This window comes from Pan troglodytes, chromosome 19 (assembly GCF_028858775.2).
Source record: "Pan troglodytes isolate AG18354 chromosome 19, NHGRI_mPanTro3-v2.0_pri, whole genome shotgun sequence".
NCBI classification, from domain to species: Eukaryota; Metazoa; Chordata; class Mammalia; order Primates; family Hominidae; genus Pan; species Pan troglodytes.
Window position 1 is genome coordinate 28374972 of NC_072417.2, and position 17948 is coordinate 28392919.

The 17948-nt window shown below is 53.3% G+C and overlaps 2 protein-coding genes across 10 annotated transcripts in view; one reads left to right on the forward strand and one right to left on the reverse strand.

The window, feature by feature from the left end:
- The first annotated feature begins 857 nt into the window (after positions 1-857).
- Positions 858-2252, forward strand: MIEN1 (migration and invasion enhancer 1). The gene is made up of 4 exons (NM_001243847.2): positions 858-993; positions 1109-1206; positions 1643-1719; positions 1806-2252. The coding sequence occupies exons 1-4, from the start codon at positions 905-907 to the stop codon at positions 1887-1889; spliced, it is 348 nt and encodes a 115-aa protein (NP_001230776.1). The 5' UTR covers positions 858-904; the 3' UTR covers positions 1890-2252.
- A 501-nt stretch (positions 2253-2753) lies between these two features.
- Positions 2754-17948, reverse strand: part of ERBB2 (erb-b2 receptor tyrosine kinase 2) — a 40446-nt gene continuing 25251 nt past the window's right edge. For 8 of the 9 annotated variants that reach the window (XM_063798613.1, XM_063798614.1, XM_054671552.2 and 5 more), the window contains 18 exons: positions 16085-16158; positions 15908-15998; positions 15505-15704; positions 15011-15143; positions 14838-14928; positions 13961-14121; positions 11605-11652; positions 7979-8117; positions 7777-7899; positions 7427-7525; positions 6504-6689; positions 6211-6366; positions 6013-6088; positions 5562-5708; positions 4754-4851; positions 4410-4598; positions 3866-4118; positions 2754-3723 (listed from right to left, as the gene is read on the reverse strand). In XM_063798613.1, coding sequence (XP_063654683.1) covers positions 3368-3723; positions 3866-4118; positions 4410-4598; positions 4754-4851; positions 5562-5708; positions 6013-6088; positions 6211-6366; positions 6504-6689; positions 7427-7525; positions 7777-7899; positions 7979-8117; positions 11605-11652; positions 13961-14121; positions 14838-14928; positions 15011-15143; positions 15505-15704; positions 15908-15998; positions 16085-16158 — 2620 coding nt within the window. In that variant the 3' untranslated portion in view covers positions 2754-3367. Of the gene's footprint in view, positions 3724-3865; positions 4119-4409; positions 4599-4753; positions 4852-5561; positions 5709-6012; positions 6089-6210; positions 6367-6503; positions 6690-7426; positions 7526-7776; positions 7900-7978; positions 8118-11604; positions 11653-13960; positions 14122-14274; positions 14377-14837; positions 14929-15010; positions 15144-15504; positions 15705-15907; positions 15999-16084; positions 16159-17948 lie in introns of all 9 variants that reach the window. The other variant, XM_054671555.2, reaches the window with a different exon arrangement.

Here is a 17948-nt window from a genome sequence, read left to right on the forward strand (position 1 = left end):
GCCATCAGCGCCGGGCATGGTGGCTCACGCCTGTAATCCCAGCACTTTGGGAGGCCAAGGCGGGCAGATCATTTGAGGTCAGGAGTTCGAGACCAGTCTGGTGAACATGGTGAAACCCTGTCTCTACTAAAACAAACAAACAAACAAACAAACAAAAAACTGGGCCAGGCGCGGTGTCTCATGTCTGTAATTCCAGCACTTTAGGAGGCCGAGGCTGGTGGATCACCTGAGGTCAAGAGTTCGAGACCAGCCTGACCAACATGATGAAACCCTGTCTCTACTAAGAATACAAAATTAACCGGGTGCGGTGGCACGCGCCTGTAGTCCCAGCTACTCGGTAAGCTGAGGCAGAAGAATCGCTTGAACCCGGGAGGCAGAGGTTGCAGTGAACCGAGATCGCGCCATTGCACTCCAGCCTGGGCAACAAGAGCGAAACTCCGTCTCAAAAAAAAAAAAAAAAAAAAAAAAAAAAAAAAAAAAATGCCATCGGCATGTTAGCGAGAAAATGTCAACTATTTCATGCATCAGCCACACCCACCCCCATCCCCAGGATACTTGCCCCACCACTTTCTCTTTCTTTTGTAAACTGAAAAGCGCTTTGCAGTCTAAGTCCATTAGAGTAAATGAAGCCATGAAGTCCAGCGGACACCGGGAGTGGGGAGTGGGGAAGCCCGGCACTCCGGGAGACCGGGCCAGGGAAGGAGAGTCTGGACCGGACCCACCCCCTGCCCGGGGAGCGAGCTCCGGAGCTGCCCTACGAGGTCAAAACGTAGCAGTGGCGGAGACCCGCAGGGGGCGCCGGAACGCCACCCTCGGCCCCTCCCCGCTCTAGAGGCCCCGCCCCGTCACGTGACGGCGGCTCGCGTCACACCCGGAAGAAGGGGCCCGAGCGGAGCCGGCCGCGATGAGCGGGGAGCCGGGGCAGACGTCTGTAGCGCCCCCTCCCGAGGAGGTCGAGCCGGGCAGTGGGGTCCGCATCGTGGTGGAGTACTGGTGAGCGGCCCCGGCTGGAGGACCCCCACCCTGGTCCCGCGGGCCGGACGGAGGTGGGTCCACGGGAGGCCCCACCCCCGAATCCCCAGCCCAGCCCCATCTCTTGACTCCCCAGTGAACCCTGCGGCTTCGAGGCGACCTACCTGGAGCTGGCCAGTGCTGTGAAGGAGCAGTATCCGGGCATCGAGATCGAGTCGCGCCTGGGGGGCACAGGTGAGGCTCGCAGAACACCTGCTGAGTCAGTCTGTGCTCTGAATCCCAGCTCTCCCGCTTTCTAGTTCTGACATTGGCTGCTTTATGTAAAGTGCCCGCAGTGCCTGGCACGTGGTAAAATGTCCGGCCAACATGAGTTCCCTTCCATAGGTCAGGGGGTGTCACAGAGGCCTGTGGGGAAAAACCTATTAGACTGCAATCGTGTAGGGTTGGAGGGGAGGGAGTCCTTTATTGAGTGTTGCGAGGGGCTCACAGGCGAGGCCTCCCTCAGGTTCCCTGGAGTTGACCCAGGGTTGGGGAATTGCTTAAGGAGCTACAAATGGGTCTCCAGTGGGATTGATGGGGGACTTGAAGGCGGAGGACCCCTTTGGAGGAACTCCTAACTTCTGCCTATGTTCTCAGTGTACCATTTATTTATCTGTTGATTTCTTACCAGGTGCCTTTGAGATAGAGATAAATGGACAGCTGGTGTTCTCCAAGCTGGAGAATGGGGGCTTTCCCTATGAGAAAGATGTGAGTATTTACAGCGTTGGGAGGACCTCTTGGTCACCCTACCCCAACAGTGCATCATCCTGTCATTCCACATCTCTGTCCTCTAGCTCATTGAGGCCATCCGAAGAGCCAGTAATGGAGAACCCCTAGAAAAGATCACCAACAGCCGTCCTCCCTGCGTCATCCTTTGACTGCACAGGACTCTGGGTTCCTGCTCTGTTCTGGGGTCCAAACCTTGGTCTCCCTTTGGTCCTGCTGGGAGCTCCCCCTGCCTCTTTCCCCTACTTAGCTCCTTAGCAAAGAGACCCTGGCCTCCACTTTGCCCCTTTGGGTACAAAGAAGGAATAGAAGATTCCGTGGCCTTGGGGGCAGGAGAGAGACACTCTCCATGGACACTTCTCCAGCCACCTCATACCCCCTTCCCAGGGTAAGTGCCCACGAAAGCCCAGTCCACTCTTCACCTCGGTAATACCTGTCTGATGCCACAGATTTTATTTATTCTCCCCTAACCCAGGGCAATGTCAGCTATTGGCAGTAAAGTGACGCTACAAACACTAATGCTAACTAGTGTGTGTTTTTATACGTCCAGTCTGGGAATGTGGGGGGCACAGAAGTCCGGTCAGCCCAGCCTTTGTACCGCCAGGGTGGCTGTGCTGGCTGGGTGGGCTTTCTGGACAGCTACTCCTTAGGTCAGTGAGCTCCTCTGGCATAGCCAAGGCAAGGAAAATGAGTCCCACAGTAGACCCTGCCTCGTCTTTCCCCCACCCTACCCGCCACTCTCCTCACTCACAAGGAGGAAATAACCCCATTCTGGTGAGTGGCCTTAGGAATTAGTTCGTTCTAAATAAGAATGATCTGGTCGTCAAAGGGCTCTCAGATCTGAATCCAGCTTCCCGATCTCCCCCAACCCTGAAGCTGGAGAACTGGATGTCTGGCTCCTCATCCAAGCTTTCTGAAGATTCCCAGCCACTCCCTCCAGGAAAAGAGGAATTGAGTGTAAAGTGAGCAGGAAGGGATGGCACAGAGCCACCCCCAGACATAGGCCGGTGCCTAGCTGTTTTCCAAAATATATTTGCAAATGGACAAAGTGGGTGTGGAGAAGGACCCCCCACACTTGCCTCCCCATACAACACCCATTCTCCCCCTGGGTCTTTATTTCATCTTTAAAAAAACAAAACAAAAAAAGTAAAAACTAAACAGAAGAGCACTCTGTACAAAGCCTGGATACTGACACCATTGCTGTTCCTTCCTCATGAGGGGCAGTACTAGGTTTCAGGGACAGTCTCTGAATGGGTCGCTCTTGTTCTTAGACACTCCCTTAGGGCCGCTTCCCCTCTCAGGCCAGCTTCCCTAAGGCTTTCAGTACCCAGGATCTGGAAGGAAAGGGCCAAGCTGGGCTGTGGCATCCACTGGACCCTAGAGTCTCATTGGGCAGGGCCTCAGAATCCACAAAGACTCCCCAGTGCTGTTCCTCTTCCAACGAGGCTGGACCCCTTCCAGCCATCTGGGAACTCAAGCAGGAAGGAAGGTTCCTTAGGACAGGTTCCTGGCATGGCAGGTTCCCCTGGAAGTGGTCGGAGGGCCCTCCCGCCTCTTGATGCCAGCAGAAGTCAGGCCTTCCCTGCTCCCTGAGGACACATCAGGGCTTCTGCGGACTTGGCCTTCTGGTTCACACTGGCACGTCCAGACCCAGGTACTCTGGGTTCTCTGCCGTAGGTGTCCCTTTGAAGGTGCTGGGTGGAGCCCCCCGCTCTGGTGGGTCCTGATCCCAGTAATAGAGGTTGTCGAAGGCTGGGCTGAAGGCAGGAGGAGGGTGGGGCTGAGGGGCAGCTCCTCCCTGGGGTGTCAAGTACTCGGGGTTCTCCACGGCACCCCCAAAGGCAAAAACGTCTTTGACGACCCCATTCTTCCCTGGGGAGAGAGTCTTGGGCCTTTCCAGAGTGGCACCAGCAGGTCGGGCAGCAGGCAGAGGGCCCTCTCGGGGCGAAGGGGGCTGGGGCCGAACATCTGGCTGGTTCACATATTCTGAAAGGTCAAGAGAAGGTGACCCATTAGGGGAAGGAACCCCGGTGTCTCTGCCACTCCCTCTGCCCCCACAGTGGACCCTGGGCTGAAGGTCCCCACCTCCCCTGCCCATCAGTCTCTCTGCTTAGACTGGACTCCATACCGGGCTGGGGGCTGCAGGTCAGGGGGGCAACGTAGCCATCAGTCTCAGAGGGCAGGGGTACTGTGGGGTCCTCACTGTACCGCTGTAGAGGGCTGGGGTCATGTGTGGGGAGGCTTTGCAGCCCCTTGGCTGCCCCCATTCCCACGTCACCATCAAATACATCGGAGCCAGCCCCTTCAGAGGGTGCCAGTGGAGACCTGGGGGCCTCCTCTTCAGAGGGCTCCAGCCCTAGTGTCAGGTCCCCACCGCCACTCTGGGGACAAGAAAGAAAGTCATGATGGGGGTCACTCACGGATCTGGGATGGGGACTCCATGGAAGGTGACAGGGTCACAGGAGAAAAACAGAGGTCACCTTTGGGGTATGACACAGTCACCGTGGAGAGAATGGGGTCACAGGGGTTGGAAGGCAGTAAGAATTTTTTGTAGGGATAATGGGGTTTCCTTGAGAGGTGACAGTTGAGGGAACATCAGAGAAAGGGACCCTAGTCCACCGGGGTTGGGGGAGGTAAGCAGACAGCCACACAGTGTGACCGAGGGCACTGACCCTGGTAGATGAGCTGCGGTGCCTGTGGTGGACCATGCCCCCAGCGCCCGGGGCAGGGTCTGGACAGAAGAAGCCCTGCTGGGGTACCAGATACTCCTCAGCATCCACCAGGTCCCCCATGTCATCGTCCTCCAGCAGTGAGCGGTAGAAGGTGCTGTCCAAGGGACTGGCTGGGCCCAAGTCCTCATTCTGTGGAGGAAGGAGAGGCAGGATGGTGGCCCCTCCCCAGCCCAGCATGCAGCCTTCCGTGAGGGGCCTGGCATACTGGACTCATCTCTCCTTCCCACCCTCTGCAGGAGGGTGCTCTTAGCCACAGGCAGGGATGGGGCACAGAGGCCCAGTACCTGGATGACCACAAAGCGCTGGGGGTCCCTGGCCATGCGGGAGAATTCAGACACCAACTCCCGGAATCTCGGCCGACATTCAGAGTCAATCATCCAACCTGGGGCAGGAGGGAGGTCAGCATGCTAGTCCCAGGCCCTGTGTGCTTGCTGCCTCTCCCCTCCCACTCCCCCTCCAGTCTGGTCTAGACAGTCCCAAGGGACAGCCCAAAGCCCTCAGGTGGTAGAGAAGTAGCACCAGACTCTGGGGTCTTCAGCCAGAACCTTTGGGCATCTCTTCTAGTTTCCCTTTTAATTTTTTTTTTTCTTTTTGTTTGCTTTTTTATTTTTTCGAGATGAGGTTTCGCTCTGTCACCCAGGCTGGATTTCAGTGGTGCAATCATAGCTTACTGCAACCTTAAACTAGGCTCAAGTGATCTTCCTGCCTCAGCCTCTCCTGAGTAGCTGGGACTACTGGCACACACCACCACACCCAGATAATTTTTTTATTTTTTGTAGAGATAGGATCTCACTATGTTGCCCAGGCTGGTCTTGAACTCCTGGCTTCAAGGGATCCTCCCACCTCAGCCTCCCAAAGTACTGGGATTACAGGCATGAGCCACTGTGCCCAGCTTAATTTTGTACAAGAGTGTTCCTCAAGAGTGGCTTTGGACTTTGACTGTAAAAGGGATACAAGAAGGTTTTGAGGCTCCTAACATACCAGGGCTCCTGGGTCTACATACATCCTGGTCCCCTTTCATGCCCCTTGTGGGCTCCTCCACCCAGGACCTCCCACCCTCCTCCAGGCAGCCAGCACAGCTCAGCCACGCACATTTGACCATGATCATGTAGACATCAATGGTGCAGATGGGGGGCTGGGGCAGCCGCTCCCCTTTTTCCAGCAGGTCAGGGATCTCCCGGGCTGGGATCCCATCGTAAGGTTTGGCCCCAAAAGTCATCAGCTCCCACACAGTCACACCTAAGGCAGAGACAGGGTCAGGAGTGGGAGGGCCAGAGGGAGCTTTAGTGTACTGAGCCAGAGGTTCTGCTCAGGAGTCTAGCATCATGGCAGGTAGCAGGGGGAGATGTGATGCGAGGAGACAGACCCTACCCGGTCTTTCCCTAATCCTGGGAAGTGCATAGACCCTGCAAGGTGGGGCACAGGCAGCCCCTTGCCTCCCTTCACATGCTGAGGTGGCCCCATAATTCTCCCCATCCCAGCTCTCATCCTCCCTCCAGCCATGGCTCCTCACCCACCCCTCCCAACACCCCCCACCACACACCATAACTCCACACATCACTCTGGTGGGTGAACCGCCGGCGGAGAATGGACTCCAGCGCCATCCACTTGATGGGCACCTGGGAGGGCAGAAGAGGAAGGCCTCCAACTGTGTGTTGTGGGGAGGTGGCCACTCAGAGTTCTCCCAAGGGCTAGACACCACTCCACCCAGCCTCCTCTGCTCCTTGGTCCTTCACCTAACCTTGCCCCCATCTGCATGGTACTCTGTCTCATCAATGTCCAGCAGCCGAGCCAGCCCGAAGTCTGTAATTTTGACATGGTTGGGACTCTTGACCAGCACGTTCCGAGCAGCCAAGTCCCTGTGTACGAGCCGCACATCCTCCAGGTAGCTCATCCCCTGGAATGGGAAGCACCCATGTAGACCTTCTGGGAGGGCCTGGGCCTGGCCACATGCCCAGCAAGAGCCCCCATCCTAGCCCCTTGTGGACATAGGGGTTTGCTCCGGAGAGACCTGCAAAGAGCCCAGGTGCATACCTTGGCAATCTGCATACACCAGTTCAGCAGGTCCTGGGAGCCCAGGCGTCCGCGGTTTTCCCGGACATGGTCTAAGAGGCAGCCATAGGGCATAAGCTGTGTCACCAGCTGCACCGTGGATGTCAGGCAGATGCCCAGAAGGCGGGAGACATATGGGGAGCCCACACCAGCCATCACGTATGCTTCCTGGGGACAAGGGTACGCTGAGAGGGTATGGGAGACCACACACCCCCAAACACCACACAGCCTCCCAACCATCACAAACCACAGCCATGGCCCACAGCCTGTGAAGGCTCAAAGTACCAGCCTGGACAACATGGTGAAACCCCGTCTCTACTAAAAATACAAAGATTAGGCCGGGCACGGTGGCTCACGCCTGTAATCCCAGCACTTCGGGAGGCCGAGGCGGGCGGATCATGAGGTCAGGAGTTTGACACCAACCTGGCCAACATGGTGAAATCCCATCTCTACTAAAAATACAAAAATTAGCCGGGCGTGGTGGCTCGCGCCTGTAATCCCAGCTACTCAGGAGACTGAGGGAGAAGAATCGCTTTAACCTGGGAGGCTGAGCTGAGACCGCACCATATCACTCTAGCCTGGGTGACAGAGCAAGACTCTGTCTCCAAAAAAAAAAAAAAAAAAAAAAAAAAAAAAAAAAAAATTAGCGGGCGCTTGTAATCCCAGCTACTCAGGAGCCTGAGGCATGAAAATCGCTTGAGTCCAGGAGGTGGAGGTTGCAGTGAGCCAAGATCACGCCACTGCACTCCAGCCTGGGTGACAGAGCAAGACTCCGTCTCCAAAAAAATAGTTTAGGTTTGCGGGAGTCATATCTCCCCAAACCCCAATGAAGAGAGACCAGAGCCCAGACCTGCAGCCATGGGGTCCTTCCTGTCCTCCTAGCAGGAGAGGGTGGAGGGGCTTACGTCTAAGATTTCTTTGTTGGCTTTGGGGGATGTGTTTTCCCTCAACACTTTGATGGCCACTGGAATTTTCACATTCTCCCCATCAGGGATCCAGATGCCCTGGGCAGAAAGAGGAGGATATGAGTGAGAAGAGCGTGGGCTGGATCCTACCTGCCTTCCAGGAGATCATTACTTGTGCTCCAAACATCCTTCACCACCCTAGGGCTTGGCCCCGCTCCCTTCTCTGCTGTAACTGCCCTCCCCCAAACACTGCCTCCAGCTCTTGCCCCTCCCATCAGAATTGCCAACCACACCCCTCCAGGCACCGCCCCCATCCTCTGGGGCCGCCCACCCCAGGACCTGGCCCTGACCTTGTAGACTGTGCCAAAAGCGCCAGATCCAAGCACCTTCACCTTCCTCAGCTCCGTCTCTTTCAGGATCCGCATCTGCGCCTGGTTGGGCATCGCTCCGCTAGGTGTCAGCGGCTCCACCAGCTGGGGTGAGGGGGTGGTGGGTCAGTGCCGGGGGCGGTGCAGACCCCACGCGGGCTGGGAGGACTTCACCCCGCCTCACCTCCGTTTCCTGCAGCAGTCTCCGCATCGTGTACTTCCGGATCTTCTGCTGCCGTCGCTTGATGAGGATCCCAAAGACCACCCCCAAGACCACGACCAGCAGAATGCCAACCACCGCAGAGATGATGGACGTCAGAGGGCTGGGGGCAGAAGCCAGGGTCAGGGATTGAGGGCTAATTTGGGGTGGGAAGGACAAAGGGGGCCCACAGGGGACATGAATGTTTGGCATTCGGAAAGGGAAGTCGGAAGGGTGACCCACAGGCTTGGACCCTCTCCTACTCTAAAACCTGCCTTGGCTCCCCGCTGCCTCCACAATAAAGTCCAAACTCCTTGTAGGCAATCAGAACCCTCTCCGCATCTCCAGATTCTCTATACTCTTGCCCTTGGCTCTGGCTTAGGGCTTCAACAATTCATGGTGTAAAAATCACTAAGGACTCTGGGCATGGTGGCTCATGCCTGGAATCCTAGCACTTTGAGAGTCTGAGGTGGGCGGATCACAAGGTCAGGAGTTCGAGACCAGCCTGGCCAACATAGTGAAACCCCCGTCTCTACTAAAAATACACACACACACAAATTAGCTGGGCGTGGTGTGGGTGCCTGTAATCCCAGCTACTTGGGAGACTGAGGCAGGAGAATCGCTTGAACCCGGGAGACAAGAGGTTGCAGTGAGCTGAGATTGCGCCACTGCACTACGGCCAGTGCAAGACTCCATCTCAAAAAAAAAAAGTCACCAAGGAGACTGTTAATACACATGCCCCTCAACACCACGGGGCTACATCCTGATAAACCAATTCTAAGTTGAAACTGAAAATGCATTTAAGACACCTAGCCTGGCTTACACGTGCTCAGAACATTTACACTGCCAGCAGCTTACAGTTGGGCAGAATCATCTGACACAAAGCCTATTTTATAGTAAACTGTTAAATAAGTTTGTGTTATTTATTTATTTATTTTTGAGACAGGGCCTTGCTGTGTTGCCCAGGCTGAGTGCAGTGGTGAGATCATGGCCCACTGCAGCCCTGACCTCTGGGCTCAAGCAGTCTTTCCACCTCAGCTGCCCAAGTAGCTGGGACTACAGACACACGCCACCACACTCAGCTAGTTTTTTTATTTTTTGTAGAAATGGGGTCTCACTATGTTGCCCAGGCTGGTCTCAAGCTTCTGGCCTCAAAGGATCCTCCCACCTTGGCCTCCTAAAGTGCTGGGATTACAGGTGTGAGCCACGGTGCCTGGCTATGTAATTTATTGAATACTGAAAGTAGGGCTGGGCATGGTGGCTTGAGGCTGAGATGGGCAGATCACCTGAGCTCGCGAGTTCGAGACCAGCCTGACTAACATGGAGAAGCCCCGTCTCTACTAAAAATACAAAATTAGCCGGGTGTGGTGGTGCATGCCTGTAATCCCAGCCACTCTGGAGGCTGAGGCAGGAGAATCGTTTGAACCTGAGAGGTGGAGGTTGTGGTGAGCCAAGATTGCGCCATTGCACTCCAGCCTGGGCAACAACAGCAAAATGACATCTCAAAATAAATAATTAATAAATAAATAAATAAATAAATAAAAATAAAAGTGAAAAACAGAATGGCTGTATGGGTATTCAAAGTACGGTTTATACTGAATGTATATTATTGCTTTTCCACCATTGTAAAGTCAAAAAATCCTAAGTAATATCACAAATCAGCGCACAGTCTGTATGCATACAATTTTGGGGCCCCACCCCCAGAGATTCTGACTGCTGCATGGGTACAGGAATGTACACCTGATGATTTTGATGTTCTAGCCAAAATTTCCACCCACAGGTCATGATTTTCCACACCTCCCAGTGTTTGCATAGGCTGTCCCTTCAGCCTGGACCACCATTTCTCCACAGGGTCATCTTTTAAGACTCGGCTCGGCCAGGCACGATGGCTCACACCTGTAATCCCAGCACTTTGGGAGGCCGAGGCAGGTGGATCACCTGAGGTCAGCAGTTCAAGACCAGCCTGGCCAACATGGCAAAACCTCATCTCTACTAAAAATACAAAAATTAGCCGGACGTGGTAGCGCATGCCTGTAATCCCAGCTACTGGGGGGCTGAGACAGGAGGATTGCTTGAACTGCTTGAACCTGGGAGGCAGAGGTTGCAGTGAGCCAAGATCGTGTCATTGCACTCCAGCCTGGGCAACAGAGCAAGACTCCATATCAAAAAAAAAAAAAAAAAAAAAAAGACTTGGCTCATCGCCAGGAGTGGTGGCTCACTCCTGTAATCCCAACATTTTGGGAGGCCAAAACTGGAGGATCACTTGAGCCCACGAGTTTGAGACCAGCTTGGGCAACATAGTGAGACCCTGTCTATACAAAAAAAATTTTTTTAAATTACCCAGGCGTGGTGGCACGCTCCTATAGTCCCAGCTACTGCAGAAGGGTCACTTGAGCCCAGTTGGTCAAAGCTGCAGTGAGCCTGTGATTACACCACCACATTCAAGACTGGACAAGAGAGCAAGACCCTGTCTCAATCACTCAATAAAAAGCGTATCTGGCTGGGCACAGTGGCTCATGTCTGTAATCCCAGCACTTTGGGAGGCCAAGGTGGGCGGATCTTGAGGTCAAGAGATCGAGACCATCCTGGCCAACATGGTGAAACCCCGTCTCTACTAAAAATACAAAAATTAGCTGGGTGTGGTGGCATGTGCCTGTAATCCCAGCTACTTGGGAGGCTGAGGCACAAGAAGCGCTTGAACCCAGGAGGCAGAGGTTGCAGTGAACCGAGATGGAGCCACTGCACTCCAGCCTGCAGGCAGAGTGAGACTCTGTCTCAAAAAAATAAAAAAAAGATAGTGCATCCTGGGATAGATGGAGCTCCCGGGTGTTGATCCAATATTCTTGTCACCCTCTCCTCTCCACACCCCCTTGCTTAGCACAGGGTCTGGTACATACCAAGCCTGTAACACATGCTCATTTCACGGACAGATGATTGCCTAAGACAGACTCCAGTCTGTTTTTCTCCCCAAAGTCCTTTCCAAAGGTCCCCACTGCCCAGTCAAGTCCCACCCTGTGGCTTGGGGATCAGGGCCTATGGCATCCAGGTCAGACCCCACCCTGACTCTAACTTGACCCCCTTATTCCTGTGCTTACTCAACAGCCCCCGACACCAGAACTTTGAAGACATCCTGGATTTCCTGATGCCTCCCCCTCCAGTGTCACCTTGCACCCCAATGCTTTCTCCCTAAATGCAAGTGCAATACCTGCTCCTCTCTCAAAGCCTAGCTCAAATGCCACCTCCCACTCGAAGCCTCCCACCATCCCCAGTTAAGAATTCATCACTCCCTCAGTGCTGCAGGTGTACTCTTCTCAGTCTCCCTTGACTTCCAAGGAATTGAACTTTGCCTGTGTCCCTCACAAGGCATCAAGTTACTCCAGGGTGTGGAGGGACTGGGTTTCCTAGCCATCTTTCCTTGCAGTCCCCTCCCCTCAGCATCTGAGCAGGTCCTCTGTCACTTGGTGAAGTGGAAAATGACAGGAGGTTCCACAGTGGAAGAGTGGGTGGGAAGGGACATATGTCAGGGGGTCCCCTCCCTACAGCAGTGACCACCCAGCATCCAGTGGGGGAGTGAAGGGCAATGAAGGGTACATCCTGGGGTCCAGGCCAACCTGGCTCTCTGCTCGGCGGGGCAGCCCTTGTCATCCAGGTCCACACAGCTGCAGGAGAAACAGTCTCATCAACAATTCTGGGAACCACCCTCTTGGGAACCACCTTTCCAGCCTCACAACAACCCTGGGAGGGGTGTGGCTGGGTCATTATCCCCATTTGACAAAGGCAGAAACTGGGCTCAAGGCCATCAGTGCTCCTTCTACCACCTCACAAGGAGACTCCTTCTCCAGCCAAGGAACCGGCATGCCCCGCTCCCCTGCAGCTCCTTGTGGTGGGTAGGAAGTGGGGAGGGGCACCCAGAGGAGCAAGCCCGGGAGCTCAACTATTCCCTCCATAGAAGAATCCCGGGGTAAACCCATACCACTTCTCCAGAGAACGGTTTGGCAACACCTATGAAATATCATCTATGACCCAGCAGTTCCTCCTCTGAATATAGACTGTACATACTGTTTGCAAATGCTTTTTTCACTTAGCAGAATCTTGCAATGTTTTTCCATGTTCTAACACCGTGATCTGGATCTAGGATCTGTATGGATCTGGACCCATATTCTTTTTTTTTTTTTTTCTTTTTTTTCTTGAGACGGAGTTGCGCTGTGTTGCCCAGGTTGGAGTGCACTGGTGCAATCTCAGCTCACTGCAACCTCCGCTGCCCAGGTTCAAGCAATTCTCCTGTCTCAACCTCTCAAATAGCTGGTATTACAGGCACCCACCACCACGCCTGGCTAATTTTTGTATTTTTAGTAGAGACGGGGTTTTGCCATGTTGGCCAGGCTGGTCTTGAACTCCTGACCTCAGGTGATCTGCCTGCCTCGGCCTCCCAAAGTGCTGGGATTACAGGCGTGAGCCACCATGCCCAGCCTGGATCCATATTCTTTTAATTTTTCTCATGTAGTTGTCTTTAAATTGAAATGCATGAATATATCCTTGTGATAAACATTGCCAGCACTGTATTCCCACTAGGGGGCATACAAAAGAGGGCTCACTTGTGTGTGTGTAGAGCTCAATTGCAATAAACTGCAAAAACAGGGAAACAAGCTCAATATCCCTCAAAAACAAAGTGAAATTACATCCATGTTACAGGTTGAGTAATTAAAAAAAAAATAAAGATGGTAGATCCGTCTGTACTCACAAGAAAGGATACCTCAATTTGGGGGGAAAGCAAAGTGCAGAACAGCATCACCACACCTGGCTAATTTTTGTATTTTTAGTAGAGACGGGGTCTCGCTATGTTGGCCAGATTGGTCTCGAACTCCTGATCTCAAGTGATCTGCCTGCCTCAGCCTCCCAAAGTGCTGGGATTACAGGTGTGAGTCACTGCGCCCAGGCTCTTGACACTTTTTGGTTTACACAAACAGCAATCTTATTTGACTCGACCTAATATAAATGTAGTATGTCTATATAAGTGTGCAGAAAAGAGCCTGGAAGGGTGAACACACAAGTCAATGCGGTGGTTCTCCCAGCAGACAGGAGAGACTGGGTGGACAGGGAGTTGAGTGAAAGGGCACGTTGGCTTTGTAACATTTATACTTTTATGTTACTGAAAATGTTTATCACAAGGATGTATTCATGTGTTTCATGTGTAAAGACAACTAAATAAGAAAAATTAAAAGAATAAGGTAGATCACCATGTTAGAACATGGAAAAACATTTCAAGGTTCTGGAAAGTGAGAAAAAGCAATTTGCAAACAATATGTATGATCTATGATTCTATTTGTTAAAAAGAAATATATGACTGGGCATGGTGGCTCACCGCTGTAATCCCAACACTTTGGGAGACCGAGGCTGGCAGATCACCTGAGGTCAGGGGTTCGAGACCAGCCTGGCCAACATGGTGAAATCCTATCTACTAAAAATACAAAAATTAGCCAGGCAAGGTAGCACATTCCTGTAATCCCAGCTACTCAGGAGGCGGAGGCAGGAGAATTGCTTAAACCCAGGAGGTGGAGGCTGCAGTGAGCCAAGATTGTACTACTGCACTCCAGCCTGGGCGACAGAGTGAAACTCCGTCTAAAAATATATGTGTGTGTGTGTGTGTGTGTGTGTGTTAAAATGTGCACAGATAAAAATAACTGGAGAATAATATTAATATATGTTAACTTATATATACATATTAGAATGTGCACAGACAAAAATAACTAGAGGAAAAATATTTCAAATTATTAACAGTGGGGATAGAACTGCTAGGGCATTAATTTATATTTCATGTTTTAATTTTACAATTTTAACAATGTGTTATTTTTGTCATCAGAAACAAGATATGACAAAGGGAGAGTTGGTCCCCTTTTATAGTAAGAGCCCCAGAAAGACCCCTGAAAGGAAAGTCCTCCTTTCTGCAGAAAAGACAGTTGGACTCACGAGTGGGTGCAGTTGATGGGGCAAGGCTGGCATGTGCCCTTCTCATCTGGAAACTTCCAGATGGGCATGTAGGAGAGGTCAGGTTTCACACCGCTGGGGCAGCGGGCCACGCAGAAGGGAGGGTCCTTATAGTGGGCACAGGCCACACACTGGTCAGCCTCCTGGGGGGGGGGCAGAAAAGATTTGTGGGGGGCTGGCACTGACACCCCCAGGGCAGTAGGATCAGGCCCTTAGTTGGGTCCCCTTTGTGCTTCCCAAGGCCACCCAGCAGCAATTTTCGCCATGCTCCTGGGACAAACACCCTTGCTCTTCACCCAGTCTCTGTGGCCCCTCCCTCGGGGCCCTCCTCCAAGCTTGATCCTGGGCAGGGACTTGAGCCAGAAAATGGGAGGCACCCAGAGAGGAAAACGCATTACCTAAGGTGTAACAGCGAGTAACAACAGTCACTGCTCTGTAGAAAGCCTTTCCCGTGCTTCACTGTGCCAAGCCCTGTTTAATTTCATTCTTGCCACACCCCAGCAAGGTAGGTATTATTACAATACCCATTTTAGGAATAAAAAACCAAGGTTGGAAGCAGGAGCTGGGTCTGAATCCAGGTAGTCTGACGCCTGAGCCCACAGGGCTCACCACCCTAGCACAGCCACAGTCACAGCCACCAACACAGACCTCCTTAGAACCTTTTCATAGTCTGAAGGGCCCCAGTGTCCCCCAGGCCCCTTTTCTGCCACTCTGTTGCTGTTCAGGTCTGAGCGCTGAGCCCTCTCCAGGGATATTTTACCAGATAGCACACCCTACTGCATCTCGCCATCCTGCCAAGTCCCTGGCAATCCCCCTCGCTGCCTCCCTCCACCCAGCTCTGAGCCCGCCAGCAGCTCACCGGTCCAAAACAGGTCACTGAGCCATTCTGGGGCTGACACTCAGGGTGGCACGGCAAACAGTGCCTGGCATTCACATACTCCCTGGGGAGCCTGAGAGAAGGGACAGTGGTGAGGGGGTCTGAGAGGAGCCCCATGCACCCCTCCAGCCACCCCTCTCCTCCGCCCCTCATACCCCTGCAGTACTCGGCATTCCTCCACGCACTCCTGGCCCCGAAGGAACTGGCTGCAGTTGACACACTGGGTGGGCCCTGGACCCCAGCAGTGCCCTCGGGCGCACAGCTGGTGGCAGGCCAGGCCCTCGCCCACTGCAGTGAGGAGGAAGGGACCGCAGGGGACTTTTAGGGGAGGCCCCAGGTCCAAGTGAACCAGGGAACTGGCTCTGGGCATGGCTGTGGGCTGGAGGGGTGGGGACAGGTGGGGCCGATGTAGGGAGAGGAAGAGTTCTGAGATTTCAGAAACAGAGGGGGAGGGAAGGATGCCAAGGCAGGTAGGACCCAGCTAGAGAAGCCATGCCAAGAGGCCAAGCCAGCCAGAGCTGTGCTGAGTCAAGAAGGGTGCACAGAGACGGGCAGTCTGCACAAGTCCAAGAACGCTGCTGCCAGGGCCCCCTGGGCACTGCTGTGTGCTGGCAGATGGGGAGTGCGCACACTGGGCTCCCTGTCTTACCACACTCATCCTCTGGCCGGTTGGCAGTGTGGAGCAGAGCTTGGTGCGGGTTCCGAAAGAGCTGGTCCCAGGGCACCGTGTGCACGAAGCAGAGGTGGGTGTTATGGTGGATGAGGGCCAGTCCACTGCCCAGTTCCCTCAGCGAGCGCAGCCCCAGCCAGCTGATGCCCAGCCCTTGCAGGGTCAGCGAGTAGGCGCCACTATGGGAGAAAGGTGGGCACCTTACCACGGACCCCTTCCCGGTCAGCAAAGGCTATTCTCATCTTCCTCCATCCCCAGCACACTCTGCAGACTTTCATGGAAAGGTTACTGCTACAGGAGTACTCCCTCAGGCCCAAAGCTTCCCACAGGGACTCCTCCCTGGGACTCCTCCCCATCAGGCCCCCTCTTTCTCAGTGCTCACTTGTGTAGAATTCGTCCCCGGATTACTTGCAGGTTCTGGAAGACGCTGAGGTCAGGCAGGCTGTCTGGCCATGCTGAGATGTATAGGTAACCTGCAGGCAGAGGGTGAGATTAAAGGAGTGGGGACAGGACAAGGACTCCCAGCCCCTGCAGAACAGGATGCAGAGACAGAGCCCACCTGTGATCTCTTCCAGAGTCTCAAACACTTGGAGCTGCTCTGGCTGGAGCGGGGCAGTGTTGGAGGCTGGGTCCCTGGAGGGGTCAGGAGAGGAGTCAGCAGGGCCAGGAACAGGGTGGACATCACTCCCAGCACTGGCCATGCCAGCCACTCCCCACCGTGAATGCCTTCACTCAAACCCTTTGCCCATCGAGCCCAGCTGTTCCCATCCTGGGCTTCAAAGCCCAGGCCTTAGTTCGGCAACATCTATCAAAACAGTATTTATATCCTTTGATCTAGAAATCTTATTTCTGCCTGGGCTCAGTGGCTCACGCCTGTAATCCCAGCACTTTGGGAGGCCGAGGCGGGCGGATCACGAAGTCAAGAGATGGAGACCATCCTGGCCAACATGGTGAAACCCCATCTCTACTACAAATACAAAAATTAGCTGGGTGTGGTGCCGCACGCCTATAGTCCCAGTTACTCGAGAGGCTGAGGCAGGAGAATCACTTGAACCCGGGAGGCAGAGGTTGCAGTGAGCCGAGATCACACTACTGCATACCAGCCTGGCGATAAAGCGAGACTCTGTCTCAAAAAAAAAAAAAAAGAAAAGAAATCTTATTTCTAGGAATGTGGCCTAGGGAGACACTGGCCCATGTTCCCAGAGCCACACACAAAGTGGAACTGTTTGTAAGAGTGAAAATGGAACATGATCTAAATGTCTATTAGTAAATAGGGGAGCTGTTATATAAAACCCCGAGCCACCCAGCCACATAATAAAAACCAACATTTAGGAGTACCTAGTATCTGCCAGGCACTGTTCTAAGAGCTTTACAAATATTAACTCATTCAAACTTTATAATCATCTGGCCAGGCATGGTGGTATAACCATCTTATGAAGTTGGGACTGTTCTTGCCCCCACTTTACAGATGAAGAAACTGAGGCACAGCACAAGGGTCACATGCCTAGTAAGTGGTAGAGCCGGGTTTCAAACCCAGGCAGTCTGGCTCCCAAGTCTGGGCTCTTAGCTGCCTCTCCTTGCCGCCACCTGCTCTGCAGCTATTGAAAGAACAAGGCAGTTCAACAGGAACTGTCATGACCGGCTCTCAAAGCAAGGTGCAGACAGTGCTCCCTATATGTTCCCATTTACAGAAACCAACCTCCCCACCAAAACGACGAAAACCACACTTCACTGTGTGTGTGTCTACAGATGCATAAACGGTCTAGGTGAACACACACACTGTTAACCATGGTCCCCTCTGGAAAGGGGAGTGGAGGTAAAGGAAGTGTGAAAGGGAATTTTTTTTTTTTTTTTTTTTGAGACAGGGTCTCATTCTGTCACCCAGGCTGGAGTACGATGACATGATTTCAACCCACTGCAACTTCCACCTCCCAGGCTCAGGTGATTCTCCCACCTCAGTCTCCCTAGTAGCTGAGACTACAGGTGCGTACCACCATGCCCGGCTAATTTTTTGTGTTTTTTTGTAGAGATGGGATCTCACTATGTTGCCCACGCTGTTCTTGAATTCCTGGGCTCAAGCAATCTTCCTGCTTCAGCCTCCCAAAGTGCTGGGATTACAGGTGTGCACCACGGCGCCTGACCCTTTTTTTTTTTTCTTTTTGAGACAGGGTCTCACTCTGTCGCCCAGGCTGGAGTGCAATAGCGAAATCTCAGCTCACTACAACCTTCACCTCCCGAGTTCATGCAATTCTCCTGCCTCAGCCTCCCAAGTAGCTGGGACTACAGGCGCATGCCAGGAAGCCTGGCTAATTTTTTATATTTTTTAGTAGAGATGGGGTTTCACCATGTTGGCCAGGCTGGTCTTGAACTCCTGACCTCAAGTGATCTGCCTGCCTCGGCCTCCCAAAGTGCTGGGATTACAG

Excerpts from the sequence above, each read along its gene's own strand:
- MIEN1 (NM_001243847.2), top strand. The coding sequence starts at position 905 with ATGAGCGGGGAGCCGGGGCAGACGTCTGTAGCGCCCCCTCCCGAGGAG. Across the intron at positions 994-1,108 it reads CGCATCGTGGTGGAGTACTG|TGAACCCTGCGGCTTCGAGG; the intron begins GTGAGCGGCCCC and ends TTGACTCCCCAG. Across the intron at positions 1,720-1,805 it reads GCTTTCCCTATGAGAAAGAT|CTCATTGAGGCCATCCGAAG; the intron begins GTGAGTATTTAC and ends TCTGTCCTCTAG.